Source organism: Natator depressus, chromosome 22, assembly GCF_965152275.1.
Source record: "Natator depressus isolate rNatDep1 chromosome 22, rNatDep2.hap1, whole genome shotgun sequence".
NCBI lineage: Eukaryota > Metazoa > Chordata > Testudines > Cheloniidae > Natator > Natator depressus.
Genome location: NC_134255.1, coordinates 19,081,112 through 19,100,705, shown reverse-complemented (window position 1 = coordinate 19,100,705; position 19,594 = coordinate 19,081,112). Strand labels below are relative to the sequence as shown.

The 19,594-nt window shown below is 54.5% G+C and overlaps 1 protein-coding gene across 4 annotated transcripts in view; it reads right to left on the bottom strand.

Annotated features, from left to right (window-relative positions):
* PHLDB1 (pleckstrin homology like domain family B member 1) overlaps positions 1-19,594 on the bottom strand; it is a 117,280-nt gene that overhangs the window by 7,743 nt on the left and 89,943 nt on the right. For 2 of the 4 annotated variants that reach the window (XM_074936835.1, XM_074936836.1), the window contains 7 exons: positions 10,223-10,339; positions 9,815-9,917; positions 5,897-6,191; positions 3,886-3,976; positions 3,507-3,653; positions 2,901-3,120; positions 2,526-2,611 (listed from right to left, as the gene is read on the bottom strand). In XM_074936835.1, the coding sequence (XP_074792936.1) occupies positions 2,526-2,611; positions 2,901-3,120; positions 3,507-3,653; positions 3,886-3,976; positions 5,897-6,191; positions 9,815-9,917; positions 10,223-10,339 (1,059 nt within the window). Of the gene's footprint in view, positions 1-1,471; positions 1,502-2,525; positions 2,612-2,900; positions 3,172-3,506; positions 3,654-3,885; positions 3,977-5,896; positions 6,192-9,814; positions 9,918-10,222; positions 10,340-12,190; positions 12,347-14,220; positions 14,401-16,370; positions 16,512-18,396; positions 18,520-19,594 lie in introns of all 4 variants that reach the window. The other 2 variants (XM_074936833.1, XM_074936834.1) reach the window with 2 other exon arrangements.

The window sequence follows — 19,594 nt, the reverse complement described above, 5'->3', positions numbered from 1 at the left end:
GGCTCTTGGGCTTCAAGATCTCATCCAAGACACACACCCCCATGGAGTGACCTGCATGGAACTCAGAAGAATGAAGACCTGGAGCCAGTCCTGTGGGATTTCAAAGTCTGAGTGTTTCACAGCGATGCAAGGGCCTGATACATGATGGTTGTCCCTCAGGTTTGGATGTGATTCTTCTGTGACCCCAGCCTTGAGCATCTGAACCCTGCTCCACTGCACCAGGGGTCTGAAAAGTCACTCTCATTTCATTCAGAAAGCTGTCAACATCAGCCAGACACTCCCACTGCAGCTATAGGCAGCCTCAGGGAAGACAGTGCTGGAAAGGGTTTCCCCCCATGATGCCAGCATGGAATTACAGTGCAAGTAAAGAGACGTTCCCCTTCTGCAGCATATGGGACTCTCCAGCTCTGTCAAAGGCCAACAAGACTTTTCAATCAATTCCACTGGCAGGCAGCTCAGGGCCTAGTCATGCCTGCTCCTGGAGTCACACTGCTCTCCCTTCAGCCCAACAGCGGTGGCAGCTTCTTGACCTTCAAGGGGTCACATGCTGGTTCCAGCAGCAGGCTGCATTATCTTCAGATAAAATCGTGCTGGCTCGTGCTACTGCCCCTCCGCGATGTGCTCCCAGATACTTTAGATCCGTTTTCCTCATTTCCCCGTAGCAGATTCCAGCTGAAATTTCTCCTCTGGTGCCATATGAAGGCTGCTGGGATTCAGAGGTGTACACTGGTAGCTATTTTTCCACACTTTGTTATTAATTTTAAAGCCAGCCAGCAAAACTGTAATGTTTGGGTTTAACACCTGCTGTCTCCTGGCCGCACAGAGAGAGCAGTGCAGCCCTGCTTCATCACTGTGCCACTAGCAGCTTTCAAAACCTTGGTTTTAAACTGAGAAATCTCTCCCCTTGGGTGAAAGTCACATGTTAAAAACACACTGAGTTTGGCCCTTGCTCGTCCAGTGACTGGGGGCCCCAGAGCTCAGCTATGTTTATGGCAAGAGGGGACCAGGCACCTCATGCGCTGGGGCCTTGCAGCTTGTTCAGTGCTGATGGAGCATTGCTAGCTGCTGCAAGGTTCCAGGAATGGAAAGGGCCTTCACCCCTGCAAAGCCTGCATCATCACTCCCCAGGGACTCCAAGGGCACTTGCAACTTCAGCTACTTTATTGCCTCAAGGCACCCATCCCCCAGGAAGAGGGGTTTTGGGATGGGAATGAGGGAAGGGGGGCTGGTGTGGTTAGGTTAGAGAGACAGGTGGCTGAGCGCACCCCGCTTTCTGAAGGAACAAGGCTGGTTCTGGCTGCACCTGAACCCCAGGGTCCCCTGGTCCCAGGACTGGCAGCCTGAGAGTTCTGCTGTTAGTACCAACACAAAACGGGTTAGAGCACTCCTGGCAGCAAAGGGTTAATGGGAACCCGTTGTGAAAGCAGGGTTAGTGCTTGGCACAGCAGAGCCCAGAGGGCAGGATACATACATTTGCTAGGCTGAGGTTGAAAAGTCCTTTCTGAATAGGAAGGAGGAGGGGGAAAAAAGAGAGAGAAATAGACAAAGAGCTCAGCCTGCCCTGGGTTCAGATACTGTTACGCTTGTCCAGCTGACCATGCAGTATGATTTGTGAGCACAGGCCTATGCATGCAGAGGTCTCCAGTCAGTAGTATTGCTCTGGGGAAAGCTGCAGGAAATGAGGTCCCAGAGGTAGTTCGGCCTGTCTCCCACTCATTCCTGTAGGGCCAAGACTCTGTGATGTCCAGGGACATGCTAGTGGCCCAAGTGCAGGCATCGTACTGTCTGCCCCCCCCGACATGCTGGATTTGTATCTCCCAGCAGACAGACAGTGAGTGCTTGCTGGAGTTCCCCCTGCAGATATGAGGAGGTGGCTCAGGCAGTACCACAGGATTCAGCGCACAGTGCTGGGCAAGCTGCCGCAGTGTCGCCCTCCAGGTGCCTGGAGATAACACCCCTTCCCAGCCACATCCACCCCCATGCCAATTGAACCTCTGGCAAGGTCACAGTCACCCACCCCTGGGTGGAGAGCGCAGCAGTGACCTGGACAATGGGCAGCACTAAGGCCATTTCTGGCATCTGGGCCACTGGCCACAACCTGATTTGGACTCCAGGAAGCCTTGGCAGTAACTAATCCCACCCATCCCTTGGGGTGGGAGAGAGGCTCTATAGCACAGGCCCTGCACTGTCCCTGTTGGCCCAGAATGGCACACTTTCTGGTGCCAAGGGCCTGGGCCCTGCTGGCTACAGTGGGGCAATTCTCGAGTTTGTGGGACATCTGTGGCTCCCAGGGGCCCATGACACATCACAGTGCTGCAACTTGTCACTGGGGTGGGCATAGTGATGCAAATGGGCTTCTTCATGAAGCCCTGCTTCCCCAGAATGTTGCTTCCTGCGGCCCGGTGCTGTAAGGCTGTGCTTGCACCATTGCACTTGAGGACCCCCCCTATCCTCCCAGGAACAGCATTAACCAGCCAGCCCTTCCCCTTCCCCAGCCCACACCCAGGGCAGGGCCCAGGCCTCACCTTAGCAGCACTGCGGAGATGGTCATAATAAACCTCCTCTATGGCTTGGAAATAGATCACTCCCTTGAGCTTCGTCTCATGTTTATCTGCATGAGAGAGAAAGGCAAGGCACTGTCAGCACCAGGCTTCACAGAGAAGGAGGCAGCAAGACAAGAGCGTGGAGGCTGGCTCCCAGCTGGAACTGAGCCAGACTTCACATGGGTTAGCTAGAGCCAGGGATTCTGGCAGCCACAGCAGGAGAGACATCCCTGAGACACCGTCAGTGACATGGATGTGATGAGTCCTCCTGAGGGTTAAATACACCTTTGGTGGCAGTTGGGTGGGGTATTTGTACAGAGACTGGGGGAAAGTAGGGCAACAGTGGGGCGCTCTTACCAACATAGTAGGAGACTGTGCGTTTCATACGGTCGAAGACGAACCAACGCTTCTTCCAGGACTTGATCTTGCCGCCCATCTTGACCAGGTACCCCTTGCACATCTTCTCGGTCAGGATGACATGATAGCAGGTGTCCACATTGTGGCCTGAGGACTCAATATGTGTCTTCAAGTCGAAATCCTCCTTGCGGATGGGGAGATACCTGGTCAATGGCCGTGCCTGGAGAAGCAACGCAGCCTCGTCAGTGCCACCCCAATGGCAGTCGCCGCCCTTGAGAGTAAAGGAAGTGGGAGAGTTGAGCACTTAGGAGGGTGACACAACTGGTGGCAGCATCTTGGATGCTAGGAGTGCCATGGGGCCTGTGCTGGCTAAGTCTCAAAAGGGGACAAGAGACCCTGACCCTTTCCCTACCCTTCAGCCCCAGATGCTCCAACATCAGACCAAGAGAACTGCATGCCAGGTGGCACCTTCCATGCATGCATGGATGCTAGGTCTATGGCTGAAACGGCACTATGCAGCCTCCTTAACACCAGAGACAGATGGAAAAGGACTGCCCCCTGATTCCCTGCTCTGTCCTCCTCTCTGCTCCACAGCCCTCCCCTCACCTGGGAGAAGTGCTTCTCTCGCATCTTGACCTCCTTCTCTATCAGCTTCTGCCGATGAGCCGTCTCATCCTGCAGCCTCCGCTCCAGCTGCTCCCGTCGCCTGCGCTCGTCCTCCAGGGCCTGTCGCCGCAGCTCCATCTCGCGCTCCTGCCAAGTAAAGGACATGGCAAGATCCCCTCTCTGCCCTGCCTACCTCATGCCTGGCATTAGCTACCACAGGCACTACTCAATGACGCAGGACTTGTGGGTGTGACAGTGGATGGCTGGCAACCCTGGAGACTGGATCCCCTCTCCATGCAAGTTTCCTCGTCCCCATAAACAGAGGGTGAGAATGCTCCTGAGTGTAGCTCCCTAGCATTGGCATACAGACCCAACTCACCCGTGACTCCATCAGGCGAGATTTCTCTGCATGGGCCTCTTTCAGCATCTTCTCCATCTCCTCGATCTTCACTGCCTCCACCCCACTGGCACTGCAAGACAAAGCTGATACCATCACAGCCTGCAATCCCCGCTTGGGCCAGGAGCCTGGCTGCTCCACACAGGTGGAGAGTGTGTCCGGAAAGGATAGCAGTTAGGAATCCCATGCTCGCTCACCCCTGGGCACTAGTTAGGCAGCAGGGCCAAGCAAACTCCCAGTTCCCTGAGAGTTCAGGGTCAAGATTAGTGAGCCAGACCTCGGTGAGGGAATGATTTTTCACAGAAAGGGCTCCCAGGGATTAACTGGCAGTGGCATCTACTCTGTGGAGGAGGTATGATGAGTCCCTCTGCACTTGGACACTGCACCCCCCTCTCTGTCTCAGCCCAGCAGGGGCCCACAAACACATTTTGGGAGCATGTGTCCCCCTCAGGGAGACACCCACACATGGATCGTTCACTTGACATCCAGGGAAATCTGTATGAGTGTACTGTGGTGCTGCCTGAAGGAAGACAACTCCTGTCCCAAAGGGCTAGAATATAAAGGCCCTGGAACAGCTAATGGAAATTCTCCATTCGCTTGAGGGGGAGGGACCTGGATCTGGGATGCAGAACACTGTGGGTCCAAGCCATGATGCCAACCATGGGTTTTATTGGGATCTGTTTGCAGTCAGGGATTCATTGTAGAGGCAAAAAGAAAAGGAGTACTTGTGGCACCTTAGAGACTAACCAATTTAAGGTGCCACAAGTACTCCTTTTCTTTTTGTGAATACAGACTAACACAGCTGTTACTCTGAAACCTGTCATTGTAGAGGGTAGGTAACCTGGAGAATCAAATGGGGCCACACAGCCTGCTCTGCCCCAGCCCAATGCCTCTCATACATCTAGAGCTGCCTCTAAACACTGCATCTGCCACAGGATTGTCTCACACCACCAATCACCACAGACACCGACAGAATTAACATGAACAAGCTCTATGGGCTTTTTTTTCTGCCAACACCCTGCTGCAGAGCAGACAGAGCCAGGATGGACCTCCAGACAGACAGAATTCATGATTTTACTGACACGCCTGAGCTCTGGATTCCTTCCCAAAGAGCATACACAAGCCAGTAAATCCCCAACTTGCATGGCTGCTGTGCACAGCCCAGCACAGTAACTTCCCAACACCCTGCGCTTAGAGCCTGACAGTCAGGCTCTCATGTTGGGCAGAGCAAGGGGAGCCGCCTCAAGCTTCACCGGGTTCATCCAGCCCTCCAACAATCAGCTGGGGGCGGGGGCTGTTATTGCCCAAGGATTCTGAGACGAGTGCTGAGGAGTTTGGGGAGTCTCAGAGCAGGGGAGCGGGGTTGGGGTGTGTGGGATGGATGATGGAAGGTGGCTGCAATGAAGTTGTCAGAAATGCTCACAAATGGCTCATCTGTCAACCCAGTGAAACTCTGTAGGCCCCTGCACTTATTAACTAGCCCTCCCTCCTGCTAGTGACCAGGTCCCTTCTCCCCCTGCCCTGAATGACCAGGCTCCTGCCCTCAGCTGTGGGGGCGGGGTGATTCTCAGCTCATGTAGATGCACCTGTGCTAACTCTCATCTAGCAAGTTTGCTAAAAATAGTGTTGCCACGGCCATGTGAACTGTGGCAGATGCTGCCCGGAGTAAACGCCCATCAGAGACCTCAGGTACCTTAGGCTCACTGAGCCCCTCCCAGTTCACCCCATACAGAGGCCACTGGACACGCTTTGCTCATTACCAACCTGGCGGCCCTCTGGTGAAAGGCTTTCAGTCCCAAACCAGCTGGCTACTCCCTTAGGTCAGGCCAGGCATCTGGAATGTGCTGACGTCTCTCCTGAACGGGCCGGATTCTCTCCACATCACCTGTTGTCAGGACAGGGACCAGCCCATGTGCACCCCTCCCCTCTGCAGGCTGCCCAGAGGGCAGGTATTACACTGCCCATGGAGGCTTGGAGCAGGCGCCCGGATTACCTGGACATGTTATCAGGCGAGCAGGCTGAGTTGCCACCAGTGGAGATACTGGTTTCCATGCTGTCTGAGCTCTCCAGGCTGAGTGTGTCATAGGCGTGGTCCATGTCCTCGGCCCGGTGCCCGATGCCATGGGGAGGATGATGATGGAGAATGGAGTGATGCATGAGCGGAGGGTAGGAAGAAGGGGGGTAGTGAGGCTGCCCGTGCAGGGCTTCCCACTGGGACTGCGCCTCAGCAGCTGCTTTCTGCTTCAGCTCCGCCAGGCGCCGCTTCTGCTCCTCAATCACCTGCTGCCCTGTACCCCAAGGGAAGAAGAACAGAGGGCAGATCACCAGGGGCAAGGAGGGGGCCTGACTGGCTACTGTAGCTATGGCCTGGGCACTGGCAGGCAGCCTTCAAGCAGCCTGCACTCTGTGCCCAGCGCCATGACTGCCTGGGGCTCATGGCTCACACAGAGCTTCTGCTACTGTGCCATCTCTGGCCAGGAAGGCACGAGTCTGAATTGCCCAGTGCATCCAGCTGTCATGGACTAAGTCCACATAGTGCGTGATTGGACTTACAAGTATGTGGCTGTCTAAGTGTCCATAAATATGTCTACACCTATCAGAGCATTAATGACGGTGAGCAGAGAGACTCCTATAATATCCATGCAAGTGCGAGAATACCCACCCTGCTAAACACTGTGCATGCCCATCCATTTCCCAGGACAAACATGCCCCTGTCTCCTCATGTCTGCCTGTTCAGCCAAAGGGGAAGCAGCACACTAAGTCTTCAGAGAACTCCCTCACCCATGGCCAAACCTCTTTACAGCTCCTGTGGCAGCCCCTATCCAGCACTGTGGGAATGCAGAGTAAGTGGGATAGAGATAAATGTGGATTCAAACCGCAGCTGTGACTGAGTCTGAAGGCAAAGGGAATTCCCTGCTGTGCATGTGAGGAGCCAGGGATAAGCCTGGTCTCTGGGCAGGATGCACATTACTGCCATGCAGCAGCCAAGAAACCAGGGCTTCCCTGGAAAGTCACTCACCCTGAGGAGTTGGAGCCACTGCCACTACTGTGCAGCTGCAGCAGCACTGCCGCATGGCGACTTTACCCAGCTCTAATTCCCATCTGGGAGCTGGCAGTGAGACAGGAATCAGGCAGGTCTGACCCAACTGCCTGGATGATACTGGCCACCGACGGCACACCCCACTGCCATGCTGTGTTCTTGGATCACTGGGTGGATGCACTGGAAGCTCCCAATGTGACTCCATAAGGGGCTCCTCACCTTTTCCAGACCCATTTAGATCAGTTACCCCCACTCCTCCCTCCTGCCAAAAATGCACATAGCCAGATCCAACCTTCAAGGTTCCCAGCTTGCATGGACCATCCCAGCTGGGCCTCTACTTTCCCCTGGCCTCCAGCCCATCCCCTCAGACACTCAGAGCAGAGACAGCAAGGGGAGGGCGCATGCTTCATTCTGGCAGGGCTGGGCAAAGCATTCATAGACCAGGCAGCCTGATACTAGGTTTGCGTGCTCAGTGGGGCTTTGGGGGGTGTAGCAGGGAGAGGGGGGGATGCAGGGAGGCAGAAGGACTAGGCAGCAGGTTCCTGAAGGATCTCCAGCTTTCGGCACTTTGCTTGGCAGGCACAGGCACCGAAAGGCTCAAACTGAGCTGCTGTCACTGGAAATGCTGCTGTGCAGGAAGAGGAGGCAGGCAGGATCCTGCAGAGCTCATTTGACCGAAGTAGGAAAGGTGTTGGCTGACATGGCCTATGGGGGAGAAAAATGCTCAGGGCTTCCCTCCAGGCTGTGCTCTCTGATCCAGGGGAAACCTGAGCTGGTCAGAACAAGCCATCTGCGTCAGTCAGCACCAGCCCCTAATGCCAGGGGAAAATAAGCTGGTTCCCAAGTGCAAGCTGGAGATGCTCTTGGGGGAAGATGCCCCGGAAGCATCTGGCCAGTTTGTCCAGCACTGCAAGCAGACGGACTCACAGACACACTGACACCTTGGGCTTGGGTCTGTACCTCCTCCCCACCCTTGGCAGATGGCATCAGGTGTCTTCTTGAACCACACAGCCATGCTGCTGCCTAGGAGTCCTAGCCTTTCCAAGTCCTAGGGCTGATCTAGGAGTCCTAGCCTTTCCAACTCTCTAACTGACACATCGCCTGGCTGCAATGGCTCTCTTGGGAGTGTAACAGCTGGAGATGCACTGTGTGGAGCTGGGAGTGAGGGGAAAAGCAAGAGATCATGAGAGAGCCATAATGTCTGTGTCAGAGCCAAACCAAACCTGGTAGGCTCCTGGTTTCTTCCTCTTCCTCTGGGCATTGCCTTCTCCCTGTGGCTGCTGCTGGGAAGGGTGCCCTTGTGCAGGGTTAGCTAAGGTTTTAGTCTCATCTACAGTGTTAGATCAGCCATGCTGCCGCCCAGCACAGTTACTGTGGGCAGATGGGACCTGCCACATTTCATTGTGTTGTAGGACCATGCTATTGTCTTGCCAATGAACAGATCTCACAAGGGTCAGAGGGATTGCAACCGAGTCGCAAGATGAAACCTGTTGGGAGCACTGCTGGGTCTATCACTGATGGGAGTTCTTCCTCCGAGAATCCTGCCAAACTGCTAAAGGCCTAGCTGGGCTCTCCGGCAAGACAGCCTTGTGCACATGGGTCACAGCAACTGCTAGCAACAGCCACACTGGAGCATGACCAGGGCCAAGCATGGACAGAGTCTGGGAATTGCCAGCTGAGCTGAGCGCTTGGGGCTAGACAGGCCAATGCTGTTCACGTGCAGCAAAGCAGCATGTGACAACTCAGTGATGACATCCCCCCACCCACCTGCGAGAGTCCTGACCTCTCCCCTTCCCATGATCCTCGTGGTCTACTCCAGCTGACTTGATCAGTCATATTAAAGTCAAAAGACTGTCAAAAGGTCTGATGTGGATCCTTACTCCTTCATTTTCTCTCCCCCATTAGAAGAGACCACCTCATGGTGGGCATGTTTATGGCTCCAGTGGATGGCCTCAGGGGCCAAGCATCAGCTAAGACACCCTGACTCCCGGGAAATGGGTTCAGATCCCAGCTGGGTCAACTCAGCCCTTCACCCTTCTGAAGACAGGCCCAGCTACTGCTCCAGACTCCAAAGCCAGTGGCATAGGCAGCAGCCTGACACACCCCTTGGAGTGAGAGGGGCTTATAGCAACCTAGATGGTTGTTCTGTTTCAATTGTGGCCCCCAGGTGTTCTCAGGCCCCCCTCCTAACACAAACAGTTACTGATCCCCCAGCACCTGGGAGGCAGGTGCAGTACATGAGGAGAAACCATAGGCTCAGCTCAGCCCAAGTTGCAGAGGCTTGGGCATCTTTCCCCAGTGGATTTGGATTTCCCCAACCTGGGCTGGGTACTTGCTGAGTTTCTGGTAACTCCAGCCCAGGGAGCAAGAGACCCAGGACCATTCTCACAAAGAGACAACTTCTCTTCAAGCCAACCCTCCCTCCACAGGCAGATCGGTGGTAACCCTCGTTCCCCGTCTCTCGATTGTGAGCATCACCAGAGCCTCATGTGTTTGTGACACACAGCCAGACTAGAGCATGGTCTGGGCCTGCATCATTCAGGAGGGCAGAGTAGTAAAAGCTCCAGGCAAAGAGACTGTTTGCCGCCAGCTTAGGAAGTGGGTGTTTCTCCTCCTACCACTGCATGAGAAAGGCACTGGGAGTTCCCCAGGTGGGATGTCTAATGAACCACAGCCGGCAGTAACACATAATGAGCAGAGATATTTGTGCAGGACACATGGCACAAGCAAGGGCAGTAACATCCTGGGAGGGGCAGAGCAACCCCAGCTCCCAGAGAAACCACTCACCGCAGTTTGGAGCATCTCCTTTATCACTCCCTGGGCAGACTGAATCCCACCCTGCTGTGGGATGCCCTTGGAGCAGGCACTTACCCTTCTGCTGCAGGGCCAGCTGGCGTTTGGTCTCGATGTCCTGCAGTGTGGCTGCCAGGTTCCGTGGCAGGCTACCTGTGCCATTCTGTGGGTGCAGGGGACCCTAGGGATGTGAAAAGACAAGGATGAGGAAGCCCCCGTGGGATGCCAAGTCCCTGGCTCATGGGCTCAAACTGCAGTAAAGGGCCTTAGTTATACACAGTCTGGCTGATGGAGATATTAATAGATCTACCTGCTGTACTGCTGTGAAAGGGCATCAAGTCAGGGTTCCAGGCTGTGCCCCCCAACTATCTTCCTGCAGACCAAGAGCCCCAGAGCCCGGGCGCCCCAGGGTCAATGGATTGGAACAAGCCCCTCCTTTGGGAAGTGAGTGACAATGCTGGTACTGCAGCGCCCCTCAGCACATACCTTTGGGGAGGAGCTACGTCCCAGCGTGGCCACACTGAGCTGTGAGGATGATGCAGACCCGCTCTTTGTGTGTGGGAGGGTGCTGCCGGTGTCGCTGTCCATCTTAGCACGATAGACCTGGACACAAACCCAGACATGACTAAGAAGGGCAGATGAAGGCCACAGCACAGGACCCTGTGGACTGGCTGAGGCTTAGGGAGAGTTGATGGTTACCATAGCCATCAGCACCCGTAACAGAGATTCATGGCATTTGAACCACTCCAACCCCGAAAGAGGCAGAGAGAGGGGAAAGGAGCCTAGGTAGCAACAGGAGGATAAAATGGGATTCTGATACGATGGCAACCTGGATCTACCTGAAGGATCTGCATCTTTTCAACATATAAGACACGTGCAGACAGCAGCTGCCTGAGAGCCCAGCTTGTTAACAGCAGCAGAGGTAATGCTAATCTCAGTTACGTCCCTCCTTCAGCCCCAGTCCTTCAGCACAGGCTCCTTCCCTACAGGATATTCCCCATAGCTTTGCTCCATCTTGTCTGAATGTGCCCCATGCTGGCCAGCTGCTCCACAGGGTACAAAATACCCAGGCCCAGAAACGTGCCCTCTCTGAGCAAACACCTGCCCTTCTGAAAACCAACTCCCACTGTTAAATTGAGAAGAGACCTTGTTACAGTGAGATTGTGTTTCATTCCAGATGCAGTGTCTGTGACTCACACTTGCTTTCAAGGGCTTAGACAGTGAGAGCAAACTGGCCTCTAGGTTGCCTTACACTCTATTCCAATAGCAGAGCCTTTACCCCTGGTGAGGAGATGGGTCCCAACCTGGAGAAAAAGCAACTTTTGGACTCAGCAGCTGAGCTCCTGTGAGCTGGACTCATTGAGAGTGAGCACAGAGCCCATAAGGTTGTGCTTAGTCACCTCTACAAACCTCAGTACAACCTCCACGAAGATGGAATGGCACATGCACTGGTACAGATTGAGGGCTCAGACCTTCCCACTGCTGCTGCTCTGGTTCCTCTGAAGAGCCCCAGGCACTAAAGAAGCTTGCTGCTGCATGCAGCGGACTTGGACATGAGAGGGTCAGCTCTTACTTCCTGGGGTTTGGTGCCTGGGACTTGTGGTATACTGATGGGGCCTTTTACTGCGGGTACTTCTCTCCTCTCCACACTCATTAATGTCATTCAACAGGTTATTGTTCCTCAGCTGAGATCAAGGGCTGGTCTGGAACCCAATTAACGAAAGGGGCTGTAACCTGAACCATCAGCTCCCCAAGGGAAAATCTGCATGAGCAGCTATTGCAACAGGTCTTACACTGATAAATAATCTATTTAATTCACTCTCACTTGGCACTGGGGCTCACAGACTTGCAGTGGAGTAACTAAAAGTGAACTACAAATCATTTCATTACTTTGATTCTGTGTTCTGTGGAGACGAACCCTAAATTACACAAGACAGGGCAGGGAGTGGCTCTTTAATGTGTCTGTTGAGCACCGTGTGCTGGCATGACATGGCATAAATAATAATAAATACTTCCCTGAGCGAATAATTCCCCCCCCCCCAAAATCGCCAGTTGCAACATTGTGAGAGTAACGGACCCAGCCGGGCAGTGGGAAATCAAAGCAACAACCAAATTCTGGGTCAAATCCACTAAGGGAGCAAATTGGCTCCATTGATTCATGGGAGCGGAGTCAATTGACACTAACTGGCAATCTGGGTCACCCTACCTCTGTCTTCCCTCCATCCCAGCTGGCTTTGGGAAGGGACTCAGAACATCTCTAGCTCGGAAACTCCCTCATGGGGTGACCAGTCTCACTAATCTAACTAGCTGAGTCCAGCTGCAGCTGGCCTTGCTGCCAAGAGCTCCCTCCCCAGGCATCTCTGTGATCCCAACCCTGCAGCCTGTGAGCACCCAAAAGGCCATAACTGTCCACCCCTGCAGGGCCTGGAGATGGGGAGTGGGTGGGGCAATTACCTGGAACAGCTTTCGAGAAGAGTGAGCTTTAGCAGGAAGAGGAGGAGGGGAAGAGTGAGGAGAGGCAGGGGAGGAGGCCTCGAAGCCAGCCATGTACCACTTCTCTAAATCCAGGGCAGAAAGCTGCACTGGGCCCCCCTGAAGCTGCTTCTCCATCTAAAGAGAGAGGGTGTGAGAGACAGGAGGGGAGAGATGGAGGATGAAACAGTAAGAGAAACCCTGCACCATCCCTGCATGCTCACACCAGGGACCTGGATGTGGGGAGAGGGAAACAGAACCTAGAGCTCCCTACAGCCCACCAGGGGCCCCAACTGGCGCCATCCCTTTCTTCCTGGGAATTAAAAACATGGGACCCTTCATCTGCAGCCAAATCCCAGCATTGTGCTGACAACAGCTCCAGGATCTTCCACCCGCAACCCCATCATCAAGGAGCCAGAGCAACAGGCGCTACCGCGAGCACTGGAAAGCCACAGACACTCAACCCGAGTCTGCATGGCTTAGAGCAAAACCAACTGGATGTGGCACGGAAGCCCTGTGGGAGCACTGTGAGTCCTCACAGAGGGGCTGAGATAAATGAAAGGCAGCAGGGGACACAGGCAGGGAGGGGGGACACAGGCACCAACACTTGCAATGTGTTGGTGTGCAGACAGCTACTCCTGCTTCACCCTGGAGCTGCAGCAAAGCGGGGCAACAGTGCAGCAGGGTCGAGGTCGGGCTGGCTGGGACGGAGACACTGTGTTCTCAAACCCCTTTTGAACCCAGGAGTGTTGGGACAGATTGTTCTGAGTAGATGCCCATGGCTTGGGGCTCAAAAGGGTGTCATTCCTTCCCCCTCCACCTATGGTATGCTGCAAGGCTCACAAGGGACCCTGCACACACAGGAAGATGTCAGACATCCCTGGCATAAACTCAGTCCTAGGCCATGAACTCTCACCACTTACCAGTCCTCTTGCTGGGTCTGCTCCCCTTTGCTGCCAGTCCTAGCTCCTCCTCCAGCTGAGTGTTGTGATGAGGGCACTGGGCAGGGGAGCAGCACACAACTCTGCTTTGCAGTGAGAGAAGGAACCTGGGGATCCCAGCCCGTCTCCCTCACCCTGTGGACTGACATGGCAGTGCGGGATGCTTGGCCCCTAGCGCAGACAGCCCTGAACTCCAGGCTCTGCGGAAATTCAGCTCTGAATTCTGGAACACAGGTCCCACCGCAGACTCCAAAGATGGACCTTCCCAGGGCCAGGTGGACACCCCTTTCCTGGGAAACAAGCTCCCCTCAAGGCTGCATGGCAGTGCCCAGCAGAGGGCGCTCATTCAGACAGTTCAGTGGACCGAGCAGTACAAGGGTCCCTGGCAAAAGGATTCAGCCCCTAGGGCAGCTGCACATCTGAATCCAGAGCAAACAAAATTCCCTACTTGCTTGTGGGTCAGAGGCCCTGGAGCCCCACATCTGCCTTCCCTTCTGTGGCCAGACACACCCACACAGGGCACCTTGCCCCAGGGATGAGCCATGCTGCTCCCTCATCACAGCCAAATGAGAGCTCAACATTAAATCAGTCTGGAGGCTTTAGAGGTGGCGAGAGGGGCTGGTGTGGCACTGTGGAGGGATCATGCAGCAGGACCAGCTCTTCCTCTGCCCCATGTGGGTGTTCTGCACTGCGAGGGATCAGCCTCCATGGATGATTCAGTGTTTGCCAGGGTCGCCAAGGCAAGCTAATGGGGCTGGGGGCAGGGGGGTTTGGGGTGCAGGGGAAGAGGGCTCTGGCTGAGGCTGCAGGCTCTGGGGTGGTGTGCTGATGATGCTAGTGGTGTCTGTGCTGGGCATGCCTACCTGCTAGGATTCAGACTGCATCCCAGGCCAGAAGGGATCCCTATTGCCTGGTAGCCTCTCTCTGGGACCCATCCCAGGCACATTGTGTGGGGGTGCTGACGCCCAGCTTGGGACCTCTGAGGTTTTACAAGCCCTCCTTCCAGCTAGCCACTATTGTTCCCCTGGAAAGTGCAAGGGGTGGCAAGAGGGAAATGCAATGGACACAAACCTCAGCAGAGATGAAGGAAGAGGAGAGAGGTGGCACAGGAGAAGGAAGGCAGCCTGCAGACGAAGCAGCTTGAGGGGCGAAACCTGAAGTGGGATGGCCCAATGGGGAAGCAGGAGGGGCTAGCCCTAGGTCAGCTCTGACATTGCCCAGAATCCCTGAGAGCTGGTCAACAGTCACGTACTGGGGCAGAGAGAAGCAGCAGAGTGAAAAGCGGAAACAGGACCAGAGCAATGAGAGCCAGACAGGCAGAGAGGTGAAAAGGCAAGGACCTCAGCAGCCCCAAAGCCCATCCCAGGGGAGGTCATTACAACAGGAGAGTTTAACTTCCTGACAAGCTGGAAAGGTTTTTGGCTCAGCTCCACAGAGCAGCATCAGGAACAGCTGCTATTTGCATTGAGCCCAGCTGTCACCCACTCGCCCGAAGGTCTCGCAGCACATCAGAAGTGGCATCTGCATAAGCTCTGCTGGGGGATTCACTTTACTTTTTAATTTTTGTGGGAACTATTATTGCTCCTGGGACTGATAAGCACCCGCTTGAGCCAGAGAGAGGCCAGGCTGGTAGCATGTCAGGTTCTCCATGCTGCTCTGCCAAGTCACCTCCATCCTTAGTTACCTCAGTGTTGGGCTCCCCCCACACAGCTATGCCGATGCCCCTCAATCCTGACCTGCAGCCCCAAAGCTACTGCAGCCGTTCAGCTGAGACTGTCTATGCCAAGCTGAATGGCAGTTTTGTAACAAAGATCTAATTCAACCTAAAGCTGATCCCACATATCTCACCTGCAGACCCCAGCAGCCAAATTCTCCTTAAGGGAATTCCACTGAGAAAGGGAGGGAACTTGCCCCAGGTAGCCAACTTCAGAGGACTAAAGAATTAACTCATTCACCCCACCCCCAGCAATGTTCCCTCTAATTTTTTACATCCATGTGCGGAATTAACTTTGTTATGTGCACCAATATGGAGGTGAGGTGTGGTGAGGGGCTGAGCGGGTTCGGAGGGAGGGGGCTCAGCCCTGGGGCAGAGGGTTGGGATGCAGAGGGGTGCGGGCTCTGGCTGGGGGTGCGGGCTCTTGGGTGGGGCTGAGGGGTTTGGGATGCGGGAGGGGGCTCTGGGCCAGAAGGTTGTTGTGTGTGCGGGGGGGGGGGGGGGGTTGAGGGCTCTCGCTGGGGGTGCAGGCTCTGGGGTGGGGTCAGGGATAAGGCGTTTGGGGTGCAGGAGGGGACTCGGGGCCAGAGGGTTGGGGGCTCTGGCTGGGGGTATGGGCTCTGGGATGGGGCTGGGGATGAGGGGCTTGGGGTGCTGGAGGGGGCTCAGGGCCAGAAGGTTGTTGTGTGTGGGGGGGGGGGTGAGGGCTCTCGCTGGGGGTGCAGGCTCTGGGGTGGGGTCGGGGATGAGGTGTTTGGGGTGCAGGAGGGGACTCAGGGCCAGAGGGTTGGGGTGTGTGGGGGTGAGGGCTCTGGCTGGGGGTACGGGCTCTGGGATGGGGCCGGGGATGAGGGGCTTGGGGTGCTGGAGGAGGCTCAGGGTTGGGGCAGAGGGGTTTGGGGTGCAGGGGAAGAGGGCTCTGGCTGAGGCTGCAGGCTCTGGGGTGGGGCCAGGGATGCGAGGTTTGGGGTGCAGGCTGTCTCAGGGCTGCGGCGGTGAGAGAGGACTCTCCCCAGCCCTCTCTCAGCGCAGCAGCCCAGGACCAGGGGAGAGGCGCCTCTCCCCAGCAGCTCCGAGACTGGGGCTGGGGAAGAGGCATCTCTCCCTACCTGCATCGCCCTTGATAGCCTGCTGTGCAGCCACTCAGCTTAGAAGGAACTTAGCCCACCAGTGCTGTCTACGAGTCTAAAGCTCTCTATTTTACAGCACAAGGGGAGAGAGATCCCTAGTCACGAGAAATGACCATTTCAGCCTCTCTCACCAGTCAGCATGAATTCACTGCCTGATCAGCTGCAGGCCAGGGGGCTGCACCAAGCCAAAACCAACCTGCTCCAGGAAGGCGCATTGAGGGAACCGGTGATGGCAAGGTGGCTCCATCCCTTGCACCAGCCTGACCCATCTTGAGCAATAAGGCAACCTTGCTCTCGGTGTCAGCTACTAGAGTACAGATTTTACTACCCAGCCAGAAACACTGTAAGCAAAACTCAGCGTGCTCAGGAGCAGGTACCTCATTGGTTGCAGGAGGTACAGCAGGCAAGCAAGAGAGTGGAGCAGCAGCAGCAGGGGCAGCAGCAGAAGCTTTAGTGTCCTGGCCAGGGCCGTACACATTGCAGTAGAATCTGAAAACGTCAGACAGCCTCATGTATTCCTAGAAATCCACGATGAAGAAGGAGGAGAATTAGACTCATGCACCGGTCCCATGGCACCGACCACAACACAGCAGTAAAGCTCCACAGTGCTGCCTGGGCTCCATAGTGCAGCTGGCTGATCTCTTTTACATACCGACTTCCTCTTCCATAGAGAGGTGCAGCCTGTGGGGACTACAAGTCCTAGCATGGAACACTTCATCCTGAAGAAAAGGAGTACTTGTGGCACCTTAGAGACTTATTAGATTTATAGATTAAATTTATAGGCACTTAGAGATTTATTTGAGCATAAGCTTTCGTGAGCTACAGCTCACTTCATCAGATGTTGCTTATGCTGAAATAAATTGGTTAGTTTCTAAGGTGCCACAAGTACTCCTTTTCTTTTTGTGAATACAGACTAACACGGCTGCTACTCTGAAACCTTTCATCCTGAAGGAGGAGCACTGCAGGGCAGGACTTGTCACCCCAGGTGTGCCACTTGGATGGGGACAGAGCATGCTGGGACTTGTAGTCTCTGAAGGTTACACCACTGTGTAATTGGCTTTATCTTAGGTGGTCTGGCTGTCCATGGAATAGGACACCACCATGGCACACACAGCCATTCACCTTTAGGCTGCTGTTTTATTTCCACTGGCCTAGAGCTTGAGGATTCCCTAGTGTCACCCGTTGGTCGCCAGCCCTCCTGTTCTATCTCTCCTGGAACTTGGAGGACTGGGCCAACCGCAGCTTGGCTGCATTTACTGCCACCTGGTTGCAATATACACACCTGAGACAGTTTGAGACAGGGAATCTGGACCTCCTTTGGCATCTGAATTAGCATCTGATCCAGAGGGATCGATGGATGGAAATGGATTCAGCTGGCCTGCTTCAGAACATGTGGTAGGCGGGTGGGAGAAGGGACCGCATGCTGCTGCAGTACTCAGCCTATAATGGAGCTTTACTGCACACACCACACAAAACATCCAGTGCAACCCCACCATCAGAAGGGCCCAACATGCTCCATTCCAGCACCAAGGGGAGATAGCAGCAATAGGAAACACAGCACATGGGATACTGGCCCAAGGAAAGCAACTAAATTAAGAGCAATTGATGGATAGGAATTGGCATGTGGTATTGGAACAAGCTCCCCCTTTACCAAGTAACACAGCAAAGGGGATAGGTGGGTCAGGGCAGACCCCGAGACCCATCCATAGTGCCCCCTGCTGTCGCCAGCCAGACATCGCAGCATCTGGCATCTGTTGTCAAGCATCATTAATAGAAATGTTTGCTAAAGCCCCAAACTGTTTAGACACTGGCAGCAATGTGCAATTAAGAATCCCAACCTCTCCTGCCAGTTGGTTTGGAACTGGTTCCCAGCTCTCTCACTATTTCTAAATCAAAGATTTTGATGCTATTTAAAAGAAATAGAAAACAAACAGGCAAACAGAAGAAATTAAAGGGATGTTGTTGGGGAGCTTTAGGCTTGCAGTCTGCGAAATGGGAGGGAAAAACACATACAAGGCATTTTGTTGGGATTTAAGCCACACTGCAGTATGGTGCCAATGCAAGTGAACCAGGAAGCCAAACTGGCTAGAAACGAGAGCTGTACAGCTGAATGAAGTTCAAAGAGCATCAAGTGTTCTTGTTAATCCCAGGTGTTTCAAAGGTGCGTGAGAAATATGTGATTGTTAATCTGATGGTGCCCTGTTAGTGAGCCTTTTCAACGCCTATCTGAGAGGGCCTAAGTCACTGATGGCAACACAAGCCCATTTAAGAGCTGCTGGCCTGCCTGTCGACTGAATTATTTACAAGACCCTGATAAGACGGCTGCACATAGCAGTCTGGCCCCACTCTGGGCAGAGGAGCGGAAGCAGTAAGCAAGCGAACACATGCAGTTAGTCCCGTTACCTCTTGCATCTTGGGGTAAGAGTGGGCGGAGAAAGGACCTAAGGAAGCACTTGCCCCTGGCAGGGGTTTCTGGGGCTTAGTTTCCTCTAACAGGTCATAAGGCTCTGAGATATGAAGTGTTTCCTGTTGGAGGGTAAAGGTCATAAGGGCAAAGCAGGCACAGAAACAGCGAGATCAAAACAGCACAGAGGAATCCCTTCCCAACTGAACAGCCTCAGGCATAAAGCAGGGACATCGCCTAATGGAGCCTCCAGCCAGCCAGTCCCAGCTGACAGCACTGCAGCTTCATGGCACAGTCTTAGGGAAGATTTCACCTTGCAGACCATCTCAGTAACAGGACTGAAGGCACCAGGCATCACATATCCCATGGCTGGATTGTCACAGCTCTGCCCTTGGGAGTTCTAACCACAGGAGGGAGGAAAAGGGTCTGTGCCCTCCAGTGTAGAGCCAACCCTCCCTGGAGATGCTCCTAGTCTCTACATCAACACACTCACACCTTATGCCCACCTGGCTGCCAATTCCAATCACGCACACAGTACGGCAGAGTCTGTGGAAGGGCCAGCCGGCCACTAGCTCACTTTGCCCCTCCCCAGAATAAAGGTACTTAATAACGTTGGTGGGGGAGGGGGTAACGGGCTAATCCCCTCCTCCCATGCTGAACACCTTGGTATGTATGATCTGCACAGAGCCAGTGCCATGCTCTTCCCCTGGCACATGGAACAAGGATTCCGGCCCTAGCTGATGCAGCTGGTGCTTGCAGTCCCCACTGAGCAATGGGATGTACTGAGAAATGCTCCTGCAGCCATGCAAGATTTCCATTCGAACCCCCATCCTCACACATGCCATGCACTCTTGGGCTACAGGATGCTAGCCAGACCCTAACAGCACGGACTGGTCTGGGGGCTGTGGTGGGTTAGCCAAGGCCACCCCCCTTTCAGGTGTCCAAAGCAACACATACCCGGGGAATGATGCTCTGCTCCCAAAGTTGGATCAGGTTCCTTTCCCTGTCAGTGTTTGGGGCCAACCAGGTAAGAACCAGTCTCTAAGCTCCATGCTGCATGGCATGACTAGGACACCCAGCTAACGGCAAACCCATGTGTGAAGGAACAGCTCCAAACGTGGAGGTTAAACTCTGGTTCCATGGTGTTGGTGGCTCTGCCCCCGGGAGGGTTTGTCAAAGGGATACAGGATCCCTGCT